General features: G+C 38.4%; 1 protein-coding gene across 3 annotated transcripts in view; it reads right to left on the bottom strand.

The window, feature by feature from the left end:
* ttc28 (tetratricopeptide repeat domain 28) overlaps window positions 1–27,561 on the bottom strand; it is a 139,992-nt gene that overhangs the window by 21,593 nt on the left and 90,838 nt on the right. For all 3 annotated transcript variants that reach the window (XM_030149640.1, XM_030149641.1, XM_030149642.1), the window contains 11 exons: window positions 26,853–27,125; window positions 26,623–26,753; window positions 14,938–15,159; window positions 13,639–13,827; window positions 13,422–13,518; window positions 4,446–4,642; window positions 4,212–4,365; window positions 3,956–4,127; window positions 3,257–3,425; window positions 3,001–3,161; window positions 424–912 (listed from right to left, as the gene is read on the bottom strand). In XM_030149640.1, the coding sequence (XP_030005500.1) occupies window positions 424–912; window positions 3,001–3,161; window positions 3,257–3,425; window positions 3,956–4,127; window positions 4,212–4,365; window positions 4,446–4,642; window positions 13,422–13,518; window positions 13,639–13,827; window positions 14,938–15,159; window positions 26,623–26,753; window positions 26,853–27,125 (2,254 nt within the window). The remainder of the gene's footprint in view (window positions 1–423; window positions 913–3,000; window positions 3,162–3,256; window positions 3,426–3,955; window positions 4,128–4,211; window positions 4,366–4,445; window positions 4,643–13,421; window positions 13,519–13,638; window positions 13,828–14,937; window positions 15,160–26,622; window positions 26,754–26,852; window positions 27,126–27,561) is intronic.

The raw sequence follows: 27,561 nt of genomic DNA, 5'->3' as shown, positions 1-27,561 counted from the left end.
TTAAGAAAGCAAACAAGCCAGCAAATTGGTTCATAATAGCAGGACTTTTATATGAAAACAGGTCTGTCTCCTTAGAGAGAAAAGAAACATCTACAAAGGATGGATTCATTGGTATAAATCACTCTACTCTACTCTTTGCTCATTACCATCTTATTCACACTCCAGAGAGCAGAAACAGAGTACAACAGATGGATAAAGGAAACCCATCATTAAGCCTTGTTCCTCTGTCACTGAACATTGCTTACACAGTTTTGAATTAAAGGTTTGAGGAATATGTGTGTCTGACTGAGACATAAGGGAGCTACTCTAAGTGTGTTTTCTGATGCTGCAAAACGTCTTAGAAAAACACCAAGCGTTCTTAAACCAGTATCTTCTTCTTGTAGTTTTGACGTGGAGAACAACAAATCTGACTCTTCTCCTTACCTGTGTGCATTGCCGAGTCCTCTGTAGGCTTTCTCCTGGTCCTGGACATGATTGAGACTCTGAGCCACAGTCAGGTACTTCTCGTAGTACTGGATGGCCTCTTCATAGTCTCCCAAAGCATCGTAACAGTCTGCCAGGTTGCCGTAGGCCCGACCTCTGTCCAGCATGCTCTCAGTCCCACTCAGCTGCTGCAGCATGGCCAGCTGCTGCTCAAAATAACCAATAGCTTCCTCAAACACCCCCATGTTCATTTTGGTGATGCCCATGTTCCCATGGACCTGAGCTTCCAAACGGGCGTCCCTGAGCTCCTGTGCCAGGCCTAACTGAGTCTCATAGCACTGAAAGGTTGTGGCATAGTCTCCCAGGGCCATATGTACCGCCGCCAGGTGGCCAAGGGCACGGCACTCCCCCTGCTGATCACCTAGATCCTTGCGGACGGTCAGTTCCTGGCTATGGAAGGACAAGGCCGTATCCAGCTGGCGGATCAGCCTAAAATAGGAGGGAAGGTGAGGAGAGTGGAAAAGACACTTAAAAGCTTGTTACAAAGGGCACTAATATCATCGAATTCAACCTGGATTATTTCACGCCTCTTCTTCATGAATGCTATGATCTTTTCCCACAGAGCACTCTGAACTTAACAGGTAAATTGGCCAGAACATACATAAATAATGCATTTATTTGGAGCTAATAGTGTGCAGACTGCTGTACTGTTTGAGACCTCCAAAACTTTTATTCTAACTTCCTAAAAATACATTAAATGTACTCGACCAAACAGCCAATCAGCATCACCGCTGCCGGATGATACAAAGCTACAACTTATTTATTTATTTGTTTACAATTCACAGAAGTTTGTCTTGTTTTTAAGACACATGGTCTTCCCCCTCCCAGGCCCAGTCAGTTCATAAAAATCAGAGACTACAACTCTGCAAGGCCATCTACTAGAGGGAATTGTGTTGTACAATACAAACATAAAAGGTTGGGCACAGCAGTCATTTAGTCCACTCACTGCTGTAACAGTCCATAAAGTGAAGTACAACAGAATATTATTTACATAACCTGGAAAGATAAACTTAAAGATGTTAGATGTAATATTGATTTTTCTAGCTCTTAACACCTGGGGGAAATCTTACCAGAACACACAAAACTACTAATAAATCAATGCTATGTACCCACAAACTATATCACTCACTGAATAAAGTATAAAGATCATTGTTTACTTACATCTGTATAATGGTATGATCAAGTTTTCTCCTAAAAACAACTCATAGCCTTGTGTCTTATAATCTTCACATAGGTTACTGGGTCAGCTGATAGCTTACATTATTGCTCTGTTAGCTTAGCTCTATTTTTAGACAGAAAATAGCCACAAGTAAAACCACAAACCACCTCCATTTTCTGAACCATTTGTGTTGTAAATAGCTGAACTAAAAATCTGTTCGGAATTGTCCAAACAAAGTCAGAACTGTCACAGTTTAGTCTGAACTGTGGATCAACAACCAGGAAACTCAGCAAAGATAATAACATCACATAATAACTTTATACTTTCACCAGTCTCATAATCAAACCCACCTGCGTAGAGGAAACACTGTGATTTCACCTCAAACTCCATTCTTTTCATTTAGAGCTGTATCCGGTGGTGAAAACCTCAGTGCTTTTAGCTTTATTACTTTCTTTGAAAAGTTGTTTCTTTGTGGTTTTCATTGATACTCATCACTTACAAACACTTTGGTCAAAGGCTCCATGACACTAGTTTTCCTCACCGTGGGAGACCGACAGAGTGACACATAAATTCAACAGACGTGAATAGATTCAGTTCATATCTCTATGCCCAATACATAAGCATATTTATCATAGAGCTCTTTATTTCAACACTCTGGTAAATGGTAAACGGACTGCACTTATATAGCGCTTTTCCACGCCTTTATGGTACCCAAAGCGCTTTACAAAGCCTCACATTCACTCATTCATGCACACACTCATACACCAGTGGGCGGCTGCTGCCATGCAAGGTGCTACCAGGTCCTACTGGGAGCAATTTAGGGTTCAGAGTCTTGCCCAAGGACACTTCAACATGTGGACAGTTGGAGTCAGGATTCACCAACCCTTCGGTCATTGGATGACCCACTCTACCATCTGAGCCACAGCTGGTAATAATTGTAGATCATTTTTAATATTTAGAAGTAGAAATATGCATATATGCTTATAGGTCCTTTAAAAAGGGATTTACATCAAACAAAACTTGAACTCATAGTAATTTACCTCTGTTATCTTTGGCACTGCCTTTATACTGTTTCTTTTTCCTTTTTGTAATCCGTTTATGTATCTCATTGTATTGTTTTGCAGAACTTTTTGAAGTACTGAACTGATGATATTATGCAGTACTTTGCTACAACCTGGCTGAGAACTAAAGATGAAAATTAACTCATTAGTTACAGTAACTCTGGTACATTTACACTGATGTGTACACTGAAAGGTTGATTAATGTGCACTGTCCCTGGTAAATAAATAAATAAAAGTTGGCAAGAGAATATCAACGAATCAAAACCGACCACATAAAAAATACAAGATCATTGGTACCTGTGAACTGATCCAAGAGCTGAGTATGCATCCGCCTCCATCTTCTGATCGTTGACCTTTTGGGCGAGGCTTAGCTGCTGCTGGTAGAACCTCACAGCTCCTGGATGATCGCCCCGACACACACAGACATCTCCAAGGTTCCCAAAGGCCCTAAAAACTGCCTATTGACATAAAGAAACACACAGACGCACAATCAAAGACTACCTCCTGTAAACTCTTTACAATGTACCATGTGAATGCAGTATCAGTAGGTGACCTGTGTGTTATCCAAGGCTTGTGCAAGAGAGAGCAGGTATCTCTGACACTCCTCTGCTTTGTTGTACTCCCCCAGCGCTTTGTGAGCCAGACCAAGGTTACAGTAGGCTTTTGCTTGGGCTAATTTATCATGGAGGTCCTTAGCCAAGGCCAGGTCCTGTTCATAATACCTAGGAAATGAATAAAAATGCAGAACATGTCTTTGTGACAGAGTGACAAAAAGGCACAGGCTGAAAAGCAGAAAGAAAACGGCATGTTTTATTTGTACAGGCTTTTGTTTATACAGTCGAATTAGAGTCTCTGCAGGTTTCAAGTTACATTTTTGAGAATTTTTAAAACCATTATGAATTCAATATAATAACTCTTATGTTTTATTGATACTTCAGATATGAATAAAATAATAAATTGGTAATGGCAGATTCATTTTATGACTGTCATATCTTTATACCCAAAGGTTTAAGCTTTTACTGTTATGAGATGGCGCTTCAAATTTATTACTTTTCCATGGCTTCAACCAAGCACTAAATCCAATCAATAATTACCACCTGTCAAAACTATGCTAAAGACATTTTAAAATGCTCTTAAGGCCTAAACTTCAAATGATTAGCTATTTCAAGACCAGCAGAACCCGTTGGTGTATATGACAGCTCTAACAAGGATGGTTTTATGTGAAAAAGTTTGGCTTGACTTAATGTCTGACCTGACAGCGTCTCTGTACTGTCCCAGGCAGTAGTGAGCATAGCCGAGATTGTGGCAAACTTTTCCCTCTCCTTCCAGATCCTGTAAACCTGGAGCCAAAGTCAGGTGTTGCTGGTAGTACGGCAAAGCCTGAGCATATTCACCTCGCCAGCTGTGGAAGTTTCCCAAGTTTGCTGAAAAACAGAAGAATTAAAGGTTTAATTAGCCATTTTCAATGACTTATAATTCCTGCATTTTCAGGGTCTTTTTCAGCTTACCTAATGCTCTTGCTTCACTCTGAGTATCACGGAGTTCTCGTGCAATGGTCAGATGGTGAAGATAATGTTGCAGAGCTCTGTCGTGAGCACCCAGGGCCTGGTACGCCACAGCGAGGTTACCATGTGTGGAGGCCTGAGATGGACGATCATTCACCTGAAACACAAAGAGGACAATTCACGCATCTGTTTTCCATGGATACTCTGATGTCAGTGGAAAACAGTGTGAAGACTCACCTCTAGTGATATCTGTAGTTCCTGTCTGTGGTACCGGACAGCCTGATCATAGACACCGAGAGCATGGTAAGCATTACCCATGTTACCGTAGGCCCTGCCCTGGGCGGCATAATCACCCAACTCCTGAGCAAATGACAGGTGGGATTTGTGGAGCTTCAGCGCTGTCTCGTACTCCCCTTTCATCTGGTGTATGATTCCTGACATAAAAGTGAGAAAAGGAAATGTGACAAGGTTATTATTTTACCACAAGTTTCTTTTATAGGTCTTAGCTAGGGGTGCACAATATATTATTCTATCGTGGCAGTATGCACAAGTGTAATAGTCAGACTGTAGTGACATGTATATGTAATGTCAAGAACCTAAATGAACTGACAATGTGAAAATGACCAAGGGACAGGAAGACAAGAAAAATATTAGAGAAGAGCAGTGTCAGTTGTATGTTATTATTTCAGGATTATGCTGACCAAAAATAGGCATTATGTCCACAGTGTCTTTATGATGCATTAACTACTGTATTAAATGACAGACTGTCCTTCCAAAATCATATCAATCAAGGTTTATGCTTGTTGTGTTGAAACAAACTGTATCATTAATGTATGAGAAGGGAAAGTTAATTTTTCAGCATTTTTAAATGTTTATTTTTATTTTCTTCGTTATGTGGGTGCAGTACATGCATTGCAAAAACAAAAAGCCATTCTGTAATGATTATTTTTTGTTTCCAAATAGTCATCTGATGATCAGAAAATATATTTACCCTATTTTGCAGATTTTTTTTTCCCATTTTTGTGCAGCCCTGATCTTAGCAATAATGATGAGAGCTCAGTGATAAACAGAACTCAAGTATAAAGAGACCAGATCAAATTACATATACTTAGTTTTTAGGTTTTTTGGGAATTTTTGTGTCTTTATTATATAGACCTTTTTCATAGCAGATATTTTGCTTTATAAAAACTGCTGAGGCACAGGTGTCCCTAGTAACATTAACGATAGTTTAAAGTGATGCAACTTAATGGGACACAGCGATTTTAATGATACTAATCACACCGGTGTGTTTACTGCCTCCACGAGTCAAATATCTTGTGTGAAGAAAAACAGAGAGAACACAAAATTATGGTAAAGTGATGGGCTTGGCAAGCAAAAAAGGTACCTGTCTCGACATGAGCCAAAGTTGATTTGAGAAAAGAAAATGAAATCAAGTTTTAAAGATTTTAACTCAAGTCTGAGTCTGAATAATAAGAAGGACATGGGACTACTTTTTAAACCCCTATTAAAAGTCTCTTGTGTTAAATCTAATCTCAAGTAAATCCTCTGTTTTGCATGTAAGTGGGTCTCTAGTCCAAGTGTCACATCTGTGGCCATTCATGATACACGGACACATAATGTGAAGAAAATACAGATTATGAGTGTGTCTGTGCATGTGGATATATGTACACATACTTTTCAGAGCACTTAAAAAAGATATGACTGCAGAGCATTGAATTATTAAAACGATACAGTGGAAAATTTCATCTTAACTAATAATATCTGCTTCTGTGGATCTTTAAAAACTTCAGTGCTGCAGATGTAGATATCCAGGGGAGAGTCATACAGACATGTAGTATCTCTGTGTCCAGGGGAAATGAAACTGGAAAAACTTGGCTCCCGGTGGCATTTCCAGCTTTCTGTGATGTGTCTACCATACTATCAACAACCCAGTTTACAGAGTCACAGCCGACAAAAGTTGGGATAGAAAATAAACTTGGGACATTGGAAGTGAAAGAGGATGAAGGGGGGATGACTGCAGGATGAGACAGGCAAACACCTGGGTTTTCTTAAGTTCTACACGAATGCTCACACGAACACAAATACATCCTAGCTCTTTCTTTCCTATTTTGAGGTGGAGATGGCTGTGTGTTGATCTGCCCTGTTATTTTATTGTGTTTACATGCACTGTTAGTACCTGATAAAACCAGACTGAAGCAACACTGTGATTACTGCAGCTCTCATGTAAATGCTTTTAACCGGGTTATCTCAGTCTAAATGAGCTGTGAATTAGAGCAAATATAACTCTATTAGGTGACCTGGATTGCTCATCTGCCTTTCTTATTAATGCCGCAAATAAACAATGCCTATATCATTTATTTTCAAAGGCATTTGCTTCATATGCATCAGAGAGGTCAACAATAAACCCTATTAACGCCCCCTCAATTTCAGATTTTTACATTACTATGTGATCACTCATACTTCATGGTATAACCCCGTTATACATCTGTTATTTTCATCTTTTTTTTCCACGCTGCTCCACTTACACTCTGATACATATTCTATGTAACAAGTGCAGGCCTTGTTTAAATACTATCAAGACCACATTCAGTATATTAAATATTTGTTATGGCAGAAGTAGAGGCAGAGAGAGGACAGTAAGGTGGAGGGTATAAGACAAAGGGGGGGAAGGGATATGGGGGGTGTCGAGACACCAGATGGAAGAGGTTACATGTGGCTTTCATGTCAGCCTGTGTAGAGAAAAAACAGTGTGAGTGTGGTCTCATTTGTTAGGGGTAAACTGGATGCTGGAAGACTGGATCCTAAAACCTTCTGTACATTTGCACCTCCATTCTCTTTTAACCCATAAAGACCCAAACATCCACCACCGACCGAAATCATCTGCTGACCTAAAATATTTAATAACTTCTGAATCACTAAACCTATCAATACATGTAAATAATTGGTGTAAAATCCAGTTTGTCATCTTTTCATGGTCATCAGATATGACCCATTTGGATGTTCAGAGGCTTCGTAGTTACCATAGAAACACCGCCATCTAATACAACACTGATTCACCAGTAAAACCCATGGAGTTTGATCAACGACAGTGGACAGAGACGCTTGTTTATATGTTCAGTTAATGATATCTTTGCTGAAAAAGTCACTTTTTCTTTAGTTTTGTTTGTTTTTGATATATTAACCCTCAACTTTAATCTGACCTTTTATGAACATTTATATGATCAGTAAATTAAAAATAAGAAACTACATGATTTTCACTGGAAAAAACACAACATACAGAAGATAATATGATAGTAATTGATAATAAATCACTTAAGAAAGGTTAAATCTAGAGAAAAAATCATTTGGGAACTTCCACAAAAGTAGCACTGGGTCTTTATGGGTTAAAAGACAAAACTTCCAATATATATATATATTTTTTTATTATTATTATCATCAAATTTCATCCTGCTAAGACAATAGGTACTGATGTCTATAAATTATTAAAAACACATTAATGAGTCACACATTTGTACCGTCTGACATGCTGTCCATGTCTATCCTGCTGTCTACTACCAGTGCTGTATCAATAATGTGTATAAATCTGATTTGAAACAGCCACAACAGGTGTATTAAGTTTACTGGCCAGTGTTTTACAAAATACCTAGTCTTGAAATATCTATATCTATATAATATCTATAACCCAGTCGGATAAATGGGAAAATTGATGTGCAATGTCAGCAGGTCTCCTTTAAGTCCTCCGACTGAGAGGTATCAAAGAAAATGTATAAAATGTCGAAATGTTCACACATACCTATGAATAAGTGATTTGTGGCAAAAAAAAAAAACACAGCAGGGAAGTAGAAATGAAAAAAGTAATGAACTAAAAAAGAATACAAAATCTATTTCTGGTTAGCATATTATATATGCACATAAACTGCAATAAACAACAAAGGTAATTAATGCCAAAGGTTTACAGGAGGTTAAATGACTACACAGGAGAAACGGGAAATACGCAGTGATGCACGTTATATTTCAGATACACATAACCCCATTTGAAACAACATGCAGGAAGCAGGTTTATGTGAAGAGGAGGTGGTTGCTGATAAGGAACAGGAGACCTCCTTCATTGGGGTCTCGCACTAAGAGGATTACAAAGAAGCCTGCAGTGTTGGCTGGAATAGCTGTTACACTTTCCCCTCCCCACTTCCCCCTCCTCCTCAACACAGGTGTGGGCTTGTGCATATACACACGTAAAGACCCTCCTTCATGTAAAAAAAAAAAACAAAAAACAACACACTCTTCTCTGAGGTGTGAGGCTGATAGCTAAAGCACCTGTATCTGTTGAGTGCTGCTGTGGGATTCCCCAACACGGAGGGGACACAGTGGGAAGGGAGCAGCACTGGGAGGATTATAAGTGTGGAGAATTAGCTGAGATCTGATGACAGTGTATTCGGCTGAGACAGCATTGAAAGATTAGAGGAGAAGAGTGGTGATCTCCAGTCCCCTTTCTCCACAGTGAGCTGGAAGCAGCATCGTCTGCCATCAAAGAGCTGAATTAGATACAGACAGTTCAGTACTCGCCGGAGACATGCATGTGTGTCTTTGCCTGCAAATATGTAATCTATTCTGTTTAACACAGGAGTGATAGATAACTTTCATCAACAACAAATCACTGTCATTGTGACAGAAATCATCAATCTATTTCTATTGGCTCCTCAGCGTATTTCAGGCAATAATTTGGGTAAACAGCAGCAGTTTTATGGACAAAAAGTAAAGATCAAAAACAATCAACAAAAAGATTGGACTTCACTGGTTTACAAATCTATACTATAAAAGCCAAGTGGCCTCTATGTGCATGGGTGTGTGTGTGTGTGTCTTGGGAATCACAAAATCTAGAAAGAGCTGACTGCCGCAGTTTGGCATACTTCTGTATTTTTGGTCAAGGAAGAGACTAGCAAAAATGGCAAGTTGATAGGATCAATATTTTGGGAGATATTATTAATTTTGGAATACAATAGCCTTACAATCACATTGCTATGCCTAGAACACTTTGGCGGTGGCTGCTGGATAAATGTGGTACAGCATGCAAAAATACACAACAGCATAAAAACTGCCTCATCTAGAACCAATGGATCCCCATGGGTCAGCGAGCTAGTATAATATTAACCCTTTCATGCATAGTGGTCACTCCAGTGGACAGCTATTCTACAGCTGTTCTCTTATATATTCCTGTATTTTGTTGTTTTAGTTCCATATCAGCCAAAACAATGGACACTAATGCATCATCCCAAACACTGACATTCATACCATTACTGTAACTTTGCTGTTCTAGATAAACCTGATCTGCAGTAACATGTTTGAGTGTAAATCAATTGCTTGTTATTGTTATTAAACTGCAATTAAAAGGTTTTCTATTATTATTTTGCATAATATCTCCATGAAGTGACTAATGACTAGTATTAGAGTATGTTATAATGTGACAAAACAGCAGATTGGCACCATTAAAAATGTTATTTCATAGTTTTCAGACAATATATCAGTAAATACATGTTTCTTTGCCTCAAAAATTAAACACGAGGTTAAGCTGAGTAGACATTTTTGGAATTCCGTGGAAAAATAGGTTCATAAAAAATTTTTCAATCGCATTGTCTGTTTTTTTCATGTCTAAAGAGGAATAAAAACACTCAGGAAAAAAAAAAAATTGATTAAGGTTCTCATAATTCACGCATGAAAGGGTTAATGTTATTCCTAGATATGTAAAAATGTAACTTTTTCTTAACACACGTGAAACAAACATTTCACTATTGTGTCTATTGTGAAGCAATGATTTAATTACTTGTGTCATAGTCAAACAGAAATGTAAAAACTGCATTCTGTAATTTAAAGTAAGCAGGGACCTGCTGAATACTGGGGAGTGGACCGGGTTCTCAGTTTAGGATAAAATAGACATCTAGACCAATCTACTGAATTTATATGTAGGCGTGTTAATATGAGAAATGATCCTAAAACAGGAAAATTTGGGAGGGTAATTTTAACACTGGATAGCAGGGTGGTAGGGGTTCAAACCCAGCACCATCCGGGGTGGGTCTTTCTGTGCGGAGTTTCCATGTTCTCCCTGTAACTGTGTGGGTTCTCCTGGGGTACTTAAGCGTCGTCCCAAAGACATGCACATGAATATGTAAACTGATCACTCTAAACCATCCGTAGATGTGAATGCGACAGTGAATGGCTGTTCATCTGTATGTGTTAGCCCTTCAGGTGAACTACTGACACATCCAGATCCCCAGATATGAAAAGAGGGAAATGTATTTTGTACCTGCAGAGAATAATAAAAGCATGCTAGATAAAAATATAAATGTATATCTAAAAAAAAATGTTACAGTAGCTGGAATAAGCTTCAGCACCTCTATGACCCTACAGAGAATGAAGTGGTTTAGAAAATGAATAAATGAATGAACGAATGAATTTTAACACTCACTGTTACCTTGTTAGTTTGTGTGTTGCTAGTGGGGCAGTACAAAAGGAGGAGGTATAGTCAATGTTTCTGAATGCATCCTTAAAAACATTGTGGAACCCTTTTTATCTAACTCTTTAGTTAACAGTAGAGTTTTTCTTCATAGCCTTGCATTGTGTTGAATTTCGTTAGCCTCATAGCATAATTGCCTAAGTCTTTTTTTTTTTTGCCAAATTATAATATCTGCATAACTTCACTCTCACAACACTGATGCTTCATTTTTCATCATTAGCTATGACCTGAAAAAAATACGACTTAGGCAATTATGCTATGAGGCTAACGATTTGCTACGCCTATATAACACGCTCAACACCCTGCTACCTAGTGTCTAACATACCTAAACTAAATACAGTCCAGTTTAAACAATTAAAATGCTAACTTTGGGGGAAAATGCCTTCTTTGGCTGAGATGCAAGATGAATGGTAATTATGCTTTAAATGGTACCATCACAAATCACTAAGGAGTTCCACTGGGCAACGCTAGCCAGTGCCCCAGTTGAGATATTTTTGGACTCAAAACCACTGCTGTTGAAAATGTGTATTGTTTTTGAAGCTTGATACGGTCTGATTTTGGCTGCATTATCTGCCTCAGTATAGGGGAGGAGGGAGAAAATGAGAGGTTGTCAAGTCAGCATTGAGAGTCAGAGAAAAGTAATCATCCATAAATGATGATCTAACTCATTGATCTGAACCACAGACTGTAGCTCGTCTGTCAGGAGAGTGTCAGCGACTTCAGCAATAGCCTATTAGTCACACATCAAAGCCTCTACTGCGTGCTGTGTGCCTGGCTTTTGCTTATTTCACATGGCAAATAATACGACTTTCTGATGAGGCTCAATTCCACTCGTCTTCAAGTTGGTTCTGTAGCAACATACTGAGAAAATGTATGAACACATCTAAACAACAATGCTTGATATTCTACAGAAAGTTTACTTCAGATTGCGACGCTTCAAGACTAGAAATGCTCAGACTGGCTCAAGCTGTGCTCATATTACCTGTGTAATGCAGTACACACACATACACTCAGAAAAAAAAGGCGCGAGTTGTCCACTCAGCGATGGAGTCAAGTTCACTGGCTCTCGGATATCACTGTGGCCGCAGAAACCAAAACCTGGTTAATAAAACATGAGCGTTGACTGGCCAGAGAGGCACTACCGCAGTCATGTGATAGGACCCCCAACGGCTCTGTGGTACATCTGAACAGACCTGGGTGAGGCTTAGGAACAGATGTAGTGATGGAGAACAGGGAAGTCACATGATCTACAGGAGATTTCTTCATTTAGAGAGAATGCTGGTAATTTGTAGCGTCTATACATCTTATAGAAGCTATAACATGGGAGCGACTCATGGTTTTTGTTGGATTAAAAGCACTTAAATGCATCGATTTAACATATACAGTCATGGAAAAAATTATTAGACCACCCTTGTTTTCTTCAATTTCTTGTTCATTTTAATGCCTGGTACAACTAAAGGTACATTTGTTTGGACAAATATAATTATAACAACAAAAACATCTCATAAGAGTTTAATTTAAGAGCTGATATGTAGCCGTTTTCAATGTTTTCTTGATAATAACCAAAATCTTTTCAGTTCTTACATCAATAGCTATGGCATTGTACTGACAAAAACTGTGCTTTTAGGCATTCCATGTTTTCTTTTCTGTCTGTTTTCGTCACATGATACACACAGGAGTTAGTACTTGATTGCATAACCATTGTTTTTGATGACTTTTGATAGTCTAATAATTTTTCTCCGCAACTGTATAGTAAATCAGGAGTGTCCTTTAGCATTGTCTGTGTTTTCTCTGTTTTTCATTGATGTAGACTGAGCTGGTCAGGTCCAGGACAGGAGCCCAGTCAGTCTATTGAGTCACAGTGGCGACAGCAGTGACAGAGCAGGTCAATGGTTAACAAGGGAGTGAAGAACTACGGCACACTTCAACTGTTCAGAGCTTTAACAAAACACGGGCTTTCAATCAATCAGAATGGATAGTTTAATAGTTTTCAGAGAAAACTTTTATCTAAAATTGCATCATTCCATGCTCCTTGAAACAGAAATTAAAACAGATGACATCAGACCATTTTCTTCACAAAAATATGCCACAAAATGACTTCCTTTATGCACAAAAAAAACATGTATATGAGAAACACTTTGGACAACAAGTGGTTTGCAGAGGCGTGCTGTGTTTATGAAAACTGCTGTGTTTGTGATTATTTCAGTCGTCGTCACTGAAAACAATGCAGTATGGTGTCGCGTCATGTTGTGAATTGAACTGAATATGAACCATCAATTGAAAGCCAGTACGCTTTTGACTCTTACATCTTGTCTTGTTGTATTCAGCAGATGCACAGACCCTCTCCTTTGTTATTTGTGATGCTTATATTCTCCTACACAATACAGAGAAGAAGCAATCTGCCGCCCTCATTCTGCTTGTTGTCAACTATATATCCTCCAGGGTGACAGAGCAGCATGATTGTATAGTCATACTGCTATGTTGTCCAAGCTTCAGCATGTTCTGCGTCTATCATTATTTTACTTTTTTAACTACATGTGGTTGTGGCTGGAATACATCTAAATGGTGCAAACACTATCACAAATATATTCAACACTTTCTCTGGAGGCTCAGAGTTGCTCCCACAATAAAAGTCTGGCTCATATACCTGAGAAAAACATGTTACCCATCCAACAAAGCCTGTGTTGACCTGCAGTTACACCTACCCAGGTTGGATGAAGCCCGGCCTTGTGCTGCTCTGTCCTGTAACTCTTCAGCGATCTCCAGTTGGTTTTGGTGATGCTGGCGTGCCCTCTCCAGGTCCTGAGGAACAATCAGATCGCCATCACATCATGATTCATGTTCATTTTTTTATCACCACAGAAAAAAATGAGCAGATTTGAGCCTGTGTATTTTCATTAACTCTTTAAGTTCTATACCAACCTGCATGCAGCGGGCAGCGTGCCCCAGACCAGCATATGCCCTCATTTCGATGGCTCTGTCCGTCAGCTCTTGCGCCAACTCCAGGACACGTGTGTGGTACGATATGGCCTTGTCAAAGTCCCGCTGAGAGTGATAGGCACTGCCCAGGTTACTGTACGCCCGTGCTTCCTCACGGCGGTTTTCTAAAGTCTAACAAAGACATTAGATATTTATATAGACTCCTTACAATGTAATGACATACAGTGCAATTACAGCACAGTGAAGCTGTGGTCATCACCAGTCTTTCTAGTTATCTAAGGGGCATACATATCAAATAATGAGAAAAAAAAAGAGTTTAAATGTCTGAATGTATTAGAAAAACACACGTAATAGAGACATTTAGCTTGAACTTGACCTGTTAGACCAAAAGTTGCCGACGTCTTCTCTGTTAAGCCTTGTAATGATTACAGCCTTGACACCCCCAACAGATGGAAAATGTTTTATGTTACAAGCCACTACACTGGAAGGCTACACAAACCTAAATTATCCAAACAAACTTACTTGAGAAATTTTGAGCAGTCAGAAAGTTTTACTTGAGGGAATCATTATTCTGGTACTCATCTAATTGTCAACAGATGGTCTATTTGTGTTAAGTTAGAAAGCAACAGAGTGAGATGATGTTGGCTGTAGTGCTGCTGGCTGGTTATAGCCTGTAAGTTTGCACTTTGTCCAAAACCAAATTTAAAGAAGCTATGTGCACAGACTTTTGTCTCTTGTTGGGATTGTTCATGTTACATTTATATGAAGAGCTGTTCTGCGATCCTGCAAATATTGACAGGCTTAATAATCAGTATCATGAATAGAATACAGCCCACAGAAAATGGTGGATTTTCTAGATTTGTGATCAAATATGACAAAGAGAGTAATCAACTCCTCACATTTTAGAAGCTGTGACAAGCCAAAGTATGGTACATTTGCTTGAGAAATGACATAAATCATTAATTTCTTTTTAAAAATAAGTGTTGATTAATCATTTGTTTGACAGTGTTTGAAGAAGCTTCTTTCTGCTCTAAAAAAGATGTGTACACAATAGAAAGACACTGTGTAATTACCAGCATCATTGTTAATGTAAAACTGCTTTCTAAAAATGCATAATATCATTTTAATGTTACTCCATAGCATGATCATCACATGATTAGGTTTTGGAATAAACAAAACTCAGACATAGATCTGATAAAAGGGCTGTTTATTGCAGAAAAAAAAAATTAGGACAAACCGAGTTACCACCAAGCAGAGACATAATGGATTATCATACTGTACCTTTGCAATGTCCAAGTGTTGTTCGTGGCACTGAACAGCATTAGTGAAGTCTCCCAGTGCTGTGTACACTGCGCCCATGTTGCCCAGTTGCCGAGCCTCAGAGACTTGACACTGGGTTTGTCGCGCCAACAGTACACACTGCTTGTGGCTGGCCAGCGCGTTGGGATAGTCGCCGATGGCTGTGTACACATGGCCCAGACTGCTGAGAGCAGTGGATGCAGCCTGAAATTACCCATTGACCAAACATTAGAGCCCAGAAACTCACACAGAGAGGCTCATACTGTAACAGCTGCATAACAGTACACAAACATACAGCCAAGAACACACACAGGGTTAAAAACATAGAAGCCAAGTGTGGCATAGATAGACAAAAGACTATAAAAGATAAAAACTGCTTCAATTTACTCTTAGAGACTAAGCTACAGACTTAGAGAATCACAGAATTTCAACAACCCTCACATCTAACATGGTAATAAAACAAATATTTACACAGGTTTTACTAAATTCCCTTATCAAAACAACAATTTATTAGGATAAATACACAGGGCAGATAGTAAAATAACAAGTCTACACTTTGACCCATATTTAATTAATATGATGACTTCAGATTCTGGTTTCACTGCAATTCATTAAGTGATATTACTTCATTACAAATAGAGAAATGATAAACAACTATAATAAAAAGGTCCAATTATCAATAAAACAGAGGTACCACTTAATTGAAAAAACATTTCAGCAGCTACAGAAATCCCATTAGAGGAGTAGAAGAGCAGTGATCGGTCAGACTGGGCTTCTTGTGTTTCATCCAAGGTTTTCTGATGCCAGTGGAGATTTTTGAAGAAGTCGATAAAGCAGTCTAATCAGTAACACAAATCAAGTGAAGCTGTGTCCGCTGATCGGCCTCTACTTGCCATAACCATGACTAGAGTAGAAGTAATCTCCTGATAGAGCTACGTTTTAAACAGTTATACATTATGTTCAGTTATAGTATACTCCAGGCAATGCAGTGGTTTTCTTGTTTTGAGTTACAGTACATCAGACAGAACGAGGACACTGTCGAACCATAAGTCGCGGAACAAAAGTGTGAGAAACAAAAACACAGTTTGCAGGTAGATGGACGTGCCTTCTTTTAGCCAGTGGAAATTATGCACTTGAGGGTACATGTACACACAGACTGGAGGCTACAAGAGTGAAAGTTAATCTTTCACATCCTATTAGACCTGCTGTGAGAGTCTAACCCTCTGCCACCACTGCTGCCGCTCAGCAGCAGGTTCATGCAGTTCTATTATTACTGTGTTAGCACGTAAGACACTTTTATAGCACTTTGAGCCATCTAATGATTTCTAGTTGCACTCTTCCTGCTAATTACTGGGCTTCTCCAGGCATTATACCACGCAAATCATAATGAGTTTCATCTTAAGTACCAAGTTCTTTCTCCTGTTGTCTTCACACATGCACACATGTGTAAACACAGGAATGTGAACGCGCTTCCACCTGCACACACCCACACACAAACAGCAAAATACTACACAGATCATGTCTGTTTCCTCTTCTAATCAAACTAATCTCTTTCTTCAAGATGAGAAATCGTCGCTGCCTTCCTGCTCTTGCTTTAGTGATTGGGAACCTGCCTACGCATTTGCTAACTAATCTTAAGTTTATTGGTATTGATCAGTCTGAGGAGTCATGGGAAATAGCTGTGAGGTCTGAAGAACAATCTTCTTCAAATTACACAGAAAAATGGAGACAAACACCACACTTTGTATCACTACGTTCCACGAGTCACTGCATTCAGTGTGTGTGTATATTAACATGATACATACAATCCCCATGCCTGCAGCGTAGTTCTGCTCGTTAGCCTTTAGAACGTCCACGTGCTGGTAAGCTACGACAGTTTTTCCACAACACCTCCAACTAACCAAAGCCTTCTTCAACAGTGTGATGAAATCATGGGTAATAATTCTACACTGTTGAGACCTAACACAGTTCATCTCTGTAAACACACTATGTTATGTAATTATAAATAAACCCTGTCCTGAGGTACAGACTCTCCTTTATACAATTGCGATGACAGTAATTAAGTTAGGGGCCTCTCTGAACACAGACAGTGGCCACACACTGGTTACAGCAGCAGTTCATACAAACACACACCTGCACACACCAACTCCAAACTCAGAAATTAAAATCTGAGGTTGACCTTTCAAAGCACACAATGAAGGACAGCAAAGAGTGAAGCGAAAGTCTGAGACTCTAATGAAATGTTTGCAAGTTTAAAGAATGTGGGAGAGAGAGGGAGGAGAGACAATGAATTATTTAAGAGGGCTTATTAGCATGTTCCTTACTCATTTATATCCCATGTGCACTCTCTGCCTCTGTCTTTCTCTACAGTACATATTTCTTTTGGATTCAGATTCTGTAAGTGAAAAATTTATCTGTGACTTCAGTCTTTGGCCCTCATAGATCTATATGTTAATCTATGATCAGAAAGAATAAGCAGATTACACTAAGGTATTTCTTTTTTTCCTGAAGTAAAAATTACAAAAATGAAAGTTTTTTTTTTTTTTTTATTAGAAAGGAAAAAAACTCATCAGTGACATGAACATATAGAAAAAACGGTGCACCAGTTCAAATACAACTTAAGGAGATAGATAATGCAAATTCTTTCTGTATCTGAGCCTTAATGAGTCCTAAAAACTGTCACTGAAAATTCTTCCTTTCACATCTAAAGTGACCTTCTGTGGAATTTACTGCTGCTAATTAACATCCGGACACCATGCTCTTTCAACTTCTGTTCATGTGTGTCTTCAAGCGTGCTCTAAGCATGTGTGTATTGGGGAAAGACGACAGCACACCACTCCTGAAATCCCAATTCCCAGCATAGTGATGAGTGCAAACACATAAAATCCAGTTGACACATCTCCGAGGTGGCCTTCTAGGCAGGAAACAGAGATTTAATAAATGACGAGGATGCCCCGGTGTGTACAGTCGACCGGCCAGACAAGTGTTTGATTTCCCTCAAGGACACAATGTTTCCGAAGCAAAAGAAAACACAAAAAAATCCAATCATACAACGTCTGGGACAAGATGTGGCACACATGCATCTACGCATTGTTTATGTCTGGGTATACATATTAAAAAAAAGAGACAGACACTAAAAACTGTCATTTTGCAAAATATCAATATGCATAATATTAAACTGCTCATTGTATTTTTTGTTATAGTAATAGTAAATGTAATGACGAGGCCACGTACAAGATAGAAACAGTAAAACCCTCTGAGCAGAAAGGTGCAGGAAAGCAAAGATAGATCTCTAATGCATGGAAATAGAAAAGGAGAGACAAATAGAGACAGAAAGATCAGTTGTGGCAGTGTGGTGCTGAGCTCAATAAACAGGCCTGGAGAGATGCAGCAGGTTTTGAAAAGGGACATTCAATCACCCAAACACCCCCCCACTGGGTCGAGTCAAAGGAGGATCTGAGTTAACAAACACCAACCAATACTGAAAAATGAACTGGTTTGGTGCTGGTTGTTATGATCATTACCTTTCATTATATGTATTGTAAGATAACTAAACTTGTATTTGTGTTTTTTTTTTTGTATGTTTTTTAGAGAAATCTTCATATTGACTGTTTTTTCGCTAAACAGGTATCGTGAAACAGATGACGATATGCTGATTTCGACCTAAGGTGTTGTGCTTAACCAGTCTGTTTGAGCATCCTGTTGAAATGGAGACATGTGAGGAAGATGTAAAAACAATGATCAAATTTTAAAGGTATTTTTGGAGATCTGGGTTGTGTTTATGCATTTTCCTTTTTTTCATTGAGACTGGCCAATAACATCATCGCTAACACCGACCCTTGTTCTAAACAGTGAATATCAGCTGGAAACAGGAGATACACTGGTTCCTCAGGTTAAAAAGGTTAGAGTGAAAACAGTCAATTCTGAAATTAAACGTAGGGCTTAATCCCAGCTCAAATGAGGCCTTGAAATTGTCTCTTGTGAGTGTAGTGATGCATTAAATCCATGTATGTTTATAATTTTCTATTCATTTTTGTCTTTTATGTGATATTGCAAAAAACGCTGCTGAAATGCAAGAAGAATTCAGACGTGATCTGAAAAATCTCATCCTCCTTTCACTGTAATTTTAAGAGTCATTAGACCATGCACTCCGTAAAATGTCACATCCCCTTGAGCTCAAACTCATTGTTTGTTTGGTGCAAAATCTAAAGGTTTTCAATACAGTAAAATGAAAAATGCATCCAAGATATATATTACATATATATTACATATTACATAGATCATGTCATTAAAAAATAGCTCTGTCAAAACTGTCCTACTAATTTACGACATGGAGAGACTTACTTATATCATAAGACTACAACAAGAAACAAAAGATCGACGGAAAAAGTGGTCAATATACAGGACGACAACTGACACTATGTTCTAAATGTTTGTGTGTTGTAAAATCTCAAAAATGAAACAATAAAATATAAGAAAAAAAAAAAAAACTTAAAAAAAAAATCCTAGGTGACTCAATACAAATAAAATTATGGTGCAGCTCTAAATAAATAAATAAATAAATAAACTTGTCCTATTGGGGTAAGGTTTGTTCTAAAAGGCTTGTTTTATCAGTGTATATTATGGTGTTTTTCTAAAAGTGTTGTCCTAACCAATGGCAATGACATTTATAGTTTTGTAGCATTAATGTCACTACCACAGATCACTAGGCCAGAAAGTTTTTTCTAGCCAGATTACAGCAATACTTCAGTGTCTGACCACAATAAAGTGCTTGGTTTTAGTCCACATTAACTTGCAGAGTTTTTGTAATATGTTGTTTGCTGCTGCTGAAGAGATAATGAGGAGGAATTACCCTAAGTCCATTGACTGTGGTTCGGGCCTTTGAACTCTGCAATGCAGCGAATCTGATTTACCCAAATATGTTAGAGCTATGTTTCCATCAGGATTTATACCAAAGCAATTAGATCCCAATAAAGAGCAGACTTGGTGTTATGTTGAGTGTGAAAATGTTTTTGATTCATTATAAAATTCTGGTGGAACAAATTAGGCCGCAACAATCTATATAATTAATGGAAACGCTGCAGGAAAATGCAGATGTGTTTGTTTACTTGCCCTAGGTACTGTCAAAATATTGTAATAATTTTGGCCAAAAAGGATGCAAAATGCAGAGTTTCTAGTTGGATAAGAACAACAAAACTACATCACACGCAGCCTGAGACTCCAGAAACCAGAGGAAACTAGAGGAAAAATTATCATTTGGTACCTATATTTTATCAGGGGAGAAAATTATGATTCAGATTGAAAGATTGTCATATGGTCTTCTGGCCAGAATGCACACTCCTATTTCCTGGTATTCCAGATGTATCACTATATTTCTTTATGAGTTATAGTTCTTTCTTTTTTTTTTTTTTCAATTCTCTTTTAATTAGGATTTTCCATGGTTCACATGTTTATTCACATAACAATTTACCATTCTCATCCATTTATCTGAAAATCACAACTGAATCACACGGCGATACCTCCATGACTCCACAGACAATACAGATAAGGATGATTGGTTGGTTGGTCCTCCCTCAGCAATACAAAAGATGTAATTTATGCAAAACAAAATTAAGAACTAAACTCCCTCGAATAGGAATGCACGTTTGTGATATTAAAAAAATGAAAAAGAAAAAAAAAAGAGTTATAGTTCTTATACACAGATGGACAAAAGAGAAAACAATACCTGTTTGCCCCCAATGAACATAGTAATAAAAGTGACAGACGATGTTATTGAGATGCATAACCACTTGAACTGGCTCTCAATTCAAAAAAGATTACTTTATTCATTACTGGTTTTCTTTAGAAATATTATTAGAACAAAAAACCCATCCATCTTGTACAAAAATGTTTGTTTTAGTTCAGATAGACATAGCTATGCAAACAGGCAGACAACCAGAGGTAATTTTACACTACTCAAATCAAGAACAAATGCAATGAAAAAAATGGTAATATACAGAGCTATGCAAGAATGGAACAAACTACTGGAACACATCACGCAAGAAAACTGTAAAATGAAATTTAAGAAATCAGTTAAGAAACATCTATTGACCATAGATGATTGATTCCTGGGTTAATTGAATATATGTACAGTAGATATTATACTGCTGCTGACCTAAAGGAGCTGTTGTGTGTATATATTTGTCTGTTTTTTTGTATGTTATGTAGTATGTGAAAATTGTTTTGTATGATTATATTGCATGTTACTTGCATTGACAAGTTGTAAAGATTATTGTAAGGACCCCAGGAAGAATAGCTGTATCTATGGTACAGCTAATGGGGATCCTAAATAAATAAATAAAGACGCCAATCATCATCTCACATTGGTGAACTATGACTAAATTACTCAGTTAACTAATCCCAGCGCTGACTGTGAACCATTGTGTTGGACTGCATTGTGTAATAAAAGTGCTGTCTTTGTTTTTGACACTGCTGTAGGTTAAAGGCTCAGCTCTCTGCAGATGTGACTTCGTTTGGAAGCACGGTGTCTGGAAACACTCACACTACACAAATAAACACATGCACCAGAGCAAGCCAAACAAACACACAGTGGGGGACAAACACACAGTAGGAGATATGGATTTGTGTTGATGACCATGTTTGAGTCGCCTTAGGCTGTGCACCTGCAGAGAAGAAGCTCAATAATCATCTGTCAAGTAGATAAACACTCATCTCTGTCTGTGGTGCCTTTACAGCTGCTGACACACATGGACAAATGGACATGGACACACCAGCTCAGACAGGGGAAGAAATCTGGACACACTTATCCTGTCTGAGTTCGATCTGGAGCTCCTCTGAGCTCTGTGGGCTCCAAGGTAAACAGGATTCGAACAAACTAAATGTATGTGCGCAGGAATAATCTTATAGAAGGGCGAGAGCATAAACCACAAGCCGACATAGACAAACATAAAGACGCCAGGACAAAAATACACCTAGACATACACTGTAGTGCTATTAGGCGCTCACTGCTTTCATTAAAATGAACTGGCTCAAACCCTCATTCATCTTAGTGACAGGTGTTCAATCGAACTCTCCAGATCCAGGATGCAATCACATGCTATTAAGTGACTGTGTGTGTCCACGGGAGTGTGTGAGTGTGATAGTGTGACGTCTTCTCAGGGTCCATTTACAGAATATTGCAAAGGCCACAGCACGGTCGTAATAAAAGTGGACATAGCGAACATCTGTCTGAGCTACAACACAATAATCAGACTGTTTGTCCAGTCATATTACATGGTGCAATGAGAAAATTAATAAAAATATTGAATGTAATTTTATATTACAGAGGACAGTGTGCACCAGGAGGAGAGAGAAAATAACTTCAGTTACACTTTAAGGGTTCAGTGGTTCAGTCAAAACCCAATTCTGTGACGCTGAAGCATCTTGATTTGCTCAGTAAAGGGTTATAGTTACCTGTTATGTTTTCATCTGGGTTTTGTCTGTTTGTCTGTCTTTTAGCAAAATAACTCAAAAAGTTATGAACAGATTTTGATGAAATTTTCAGGAAATGTTGATACTGGCACAAGAAACAAATTATTCAAATTTGGAGGTGATCGGGGGGAGACTGATCTGCCTTGGTGGCGGTCTGTGCTTGCCGAGTGCTTTTCTAGTTCTATTATTTGTACATTTCTTTTTGCAAAAACACCAAATCGATAAAGCACAACAGCTTTGAGGTGTATTTTAGATATTTCATCGGCTAGCCTAATTCAAGAGGAAAGCATATTTCACAAATGATCAAACTACATGTAACTATTCTAAACAAATCACCAAAGGAGTAACACCTCAATGTCAACACAACACCACATGTTAACCGGCCAGAACTCATTACTGTAAGTGACATCTTTGTGTGCATTATTATATTCTGATATACAGGGTGGGGAAGCAAAATTTACAATATTTTGAGGCAGGGATTGAAAGACAGTGTATGACCAATTAGTTTATTGAAAGTCATGAGAATTTATTTGCCACAAGAAAATTGACATAATAGAAAATGTTTTTATTCTATGTGTCCTCCTTCTTTCTCAATAACTGCCTTCACACGATTCCTGAAACTTGCGTAAGTGTTCCTCAAATGTTCGGGTGACAACTTCTCCCATTCTTCTTTAATAGTATCTTCCAGACTTTCTCGTAATAGTTTTGCTCATAGTCATTCTCTTCTTTCCATTATAAACAGTCTTTATGGACACTCCAACTATTTTTGAAATCTCCTTTGGTGTGACGAGTGCATTCAGCAAATCACACACTCTTTGACGTTTGCTTTCCTGATTACTCATATGGGCAAAAGTTTCTGAAAAGGTATGGATAATAGTGTTAGGTATGATTATGACATCAATATATGTTTGGTTTCAAAACAACTGACGTAGTGCCTGCTGAGAAAAAACAACTAAATGTTCACTGTAAATTTTGCTTCCCCACCCTGTATATTCTAGTCGTTTGTTTGAATGTTTTCACAGACAGCAAAAGGAGAGACAAGGCTGAAGAATAGCCAACATGAAACATAACTGATTGACACAGACAAGCAAGTTTGACTAAAGGCTACTGTGTTTCTCCTACATTATTGAAGAGATACTAAAATGCTCAACAAACTGTGCTACAGGTGCAAAATCATGAAATTTAATCAAATACAAATTCCTATGAGATGTAATTGGATCTGCCATGACACAAAGTTCTATAGGCTATCCCCACTGCATCACATATCAGCACTTCTTCTAGCAGCATATACACAAATACAGTATGTGCACGCACAAACCAACACACTGTCACACACACTCACAAGCATATGGGAGTAGTTAAACAAAGGTAAACACACACAAACAACCTGACAGCTTTACTTTGTGTTTCAAGACATAAAGGGGCCAAAGTCTAATTGGTAACAGCAATCTAATTAACTATGGTTTTCACGACTGTCCAAAGTGTTTCTACAGAGGACCGATGAGTTTAGTTGTGGCCCGAGGCGAAGAAAAACTCCTTTTGAGAAAGAACGAGACAGTGAGTGTGCAGTTAGGGACGAAGGCTGAGCCACTCCAAACAGCCAAAGAAATAGAAGTAAATCCAGTCTGTGCTTTGTATCTACGAGGACAATGTAATCTTGGCAATATTCTACAGCTTTACATTAACAGAGCTGTCATATCATATATACTGTAGAGCCATAACAGAACATTAAACCCCAAACAATGAACCAAGTCTGCATCCACACTGCACTAAATATACTGTGCAATGATATAAGTAGTAGAGATGATGAAGATGAGGTCGCTACTCCTATAAGACGATCAACTGGGCCTAAATAGAGACTGCATGATACTTATTTTTTCTAAGAGAAGTAGCTGTGATTTCAAGACATTTTTTGTTCATTAACATTTCTATCTTTACTCATATTGAACAAATAATATCAGGCTAATGAGTTTTCAGGTGATGGCTGACGTCTTTTAGATCTAGGGACCAATCAAGTACATTAATATTGTGCTCAAACTACAGAATCAGTTTGTGTCTTTAAATGCAACAAACATGAAATAAATACAACTGCAATAATTCTATTTAAACATGCCTAGAGGAGTTTCTACCAAACAAACAATATTATGCTTATAATTACTTTTCCACCATAACTATAAGTACTATGTGTCTGCTGGAGGCAACAAAAATACACATTTCCTTCCTCATAAAATTGGCAAAGATATTTTTTTTTATATTTAATTTACAAACATATTGGTGGCCTTTTCAATTTTTGCTGCTGATCTGTGTTATTCATCAGTGTTGCCAACTGTCATAACAGTATAAAATTTACTGTATATTTGTATAGGGTTGACATAATTCATTCCATAATAGGCTTCTGTAATCTTTCCAAAACAGGCACAGGGTCTACATATACCAGGCATGTCCAAAGTCCGGCCCGGGGGCCAATCACGGCCCGCGGTCAGATTTTATACGGCCCACAGCTTCAGTTTTAGAATGTGTTATTTATGGCCCGCTGGACTGTTGAACCGAGTACATGAATCATAAAAGGTTCAAAATGCAGTTTCTCCTTTCACCTCATGGTGGCAGCACCACTCTAACTCTATCTGGCTCTGTGACCTTACCGTGAACCCTTTTCGCTAATTTCTAACCACGGCGCCTGTAAATAAAAAAACGGAAGTTGACAGTGAGGGCCGCCGCTTCCAGGAGAGATGGGAAGTACAATTTTTTTCACTGAAAATCGAGGCAATTATGTTTGCCTAATTTGTCAACAGACTGTTGCCTTGTTTAAGGAATTCAATGTAAAGAGACAATAGCAGATAAAACATGCTAACGCATATGACAAGCTAGCAGGGAGTTTGCGCTCCGAAAAAGTGAAGCAAATTCAAGCTGCTTTAAACTCACAACAGTGACTCTTCATGTGAACCTGAGTTCAGTGAATTCACCACCAGGACAGGATACCAAGTTGCCAGGTTAGTTGCCTCTAACTGCTGGTGTTGTGTACTTGTAGATGTGACACAAATATTACTTTCTGAATAATTTTGTGAAAGACAAGAGTAAGAGTTATATGTTTTCATCTGAAATGTTAACAGACTTTGCATTACTGAGTAATATATGAGTAACGATTACTCATATAAGTCATGTTTTAAATGAATGTGGGGTTAAGATTTTTATCAACTTCTTGGATGTTTAAGATACTCCACACAGTTTGTTCTATGTTATCTGACTCCAGATGTGAAAGGAAGGCAGAATTGTTTTTTTTTAATTTGTTCACACCTGAGTGGTTCAGATTTGGTTACACTGCCATTTAAAAAAATGATATTGTGACAATGAAAATAAACTTGCTGTAGAACAGCACGTTTATATGCAATTTTTACTGTTTAAAAAACATCCGAAGGGACCACTGGCCCCTGGCAATCTCCACATTATCAGATCTGGCCCTCTTTAAAAAAAGTTTGGACACCCCTGACATATACATATACATATACAGTACATATACATTTTACATATTTTATAAAGTCAAAAATGTACTATAATTTTCCAACTAGTTTTCCACCTATATGGACAACAGTTTATCTTCATGTGTAATACCACTGTTGGCCACTAGATGCTGACTCCAAAAATGCCTAGTACTCTATAAACATACACTGAACTTCTAAAAATACAAAGCCAGTATATTTTCCATAAGTCAGTCTGGTTTCATTTGTTTCATATGGACGTTTTAATAAGTGTTCTGGTGATCCATCATTAAATTACTGAATTAATATGATTTTAAGGTGAATTCAAGGCTTTAATGCCTGGCTTTGACAGACAGGTGTGACTGACAGCTCACTTGCGTACCAAAGTGAGCTTCTGATCACTGAATAAAACAAGTTCTTTCCCGACAAACTACTTGACCGTGGTTGTATAAATGGTTGTGCTAGCATTTAGCATTAGCTCACCCATCACCCCTTGCTCTCCCACAGCATCACGCTTTTGTCTAAATATGGTCACTTCCTTTTTCAAAGACCCAACATGACAACAAATAAAATACAAACTCCTGGCTTCAAAACTGTAATTCACTCTATTGTTACTTCAGAATAACTAGTTCACTGTACATTACCCCTTATTCAACATACATGAGCCCTGTTTGTTTTTACTCACACGTACACAAAAAAAAAGAAATGATAGCAAACATACTTCTCTGTCTTTGAGCTTCATGGCCAGAACTAGTTGGTGTCTGTGATTGGCCAGCGCTTCTCTGTAGTTGCCTTTGGAGAAGAGTGCCGAGCCAAGGTTCCCGTGGGTACGGCATTCACCAGACTGATCCCCTACGAACATCACAAAGACCAGAGACATCCCGTCCATTTACTCCATTTACTTCCATATTACTTTACACCATCCTATGCATGCTCTCCACTTCACCTCACCTAGAGTCTTTGTCACCTCCAGGTCCTGCTGCATGTAGGCCATACTCTTCTCTGTGTTGCCTAAAGACCAGTAGGCGGAGCTTAGTGCTGAAAAGACGGATCCGCGGAGCTTTAGCGAGCACGTGCCGATCTTCAGCCCCGCCTCAAGAACCACCACAGAGGCTCCGTGGAAACCATGGGTCAGCAGCTCCTGACCGATGACGGACACAACCACGAACGGGCTCTTGTCCAGCTTCATCTTCTGGAGCTGTTGGTAGGTGGGTTCAAGTGAATCTGTGAAGGCCGAAGCACACAAACAATGAGAAAGAAATTGTTTTTTCAGCTTTATTATTTTCAGAATAATACTCCAGACTAGATCACAGATTTGTAGGCAGTAGTTTTCAGTTTGTATGACATTTTCCCTTTTTCTCACTATGTTTTCCAGTAGTCTGGGTCTGTGGAAGTATGTGGCAAGACTGTCCCTCTGTTATCACTCTAAAAGTCTCCCTTGTGACTACACCCTTAAAATGTCAAGCTTTGACAAAAACACGGTTTCTTACACGGAATTCTCTTTTTTAACAATTTACTTCTATAAATATGCACATGTTTCACAACTATTTTTGCCAGTTTCATGACACAATTTTTTGCCTTTGTATTGGCACAGCATCCTCTGGAACAGCACCTCCTAAGAAATAGCCCAGATGACTTTAACCTTAAGAACAATAGTTGA

Source organism: Sphaeramia orbicularis, chromosome 12 (assembly GCF_902148855.1).
Source record: "Sphaeramia orbicularis chromosome 12, fSphaOr1.1, whole genome shotgun sequence".
Lineage (NCBI taxonomy): Eukaryota > Metazoa > Chordata > Actinopteri > Kurtiformes > Apogonidae > Sphaeramia > Sphaeramia orbicularis.
Note: the sequence above shows the minus strand (reverse complement) of the source record. Positions and strands in the feature narration are given on the sequence as shown.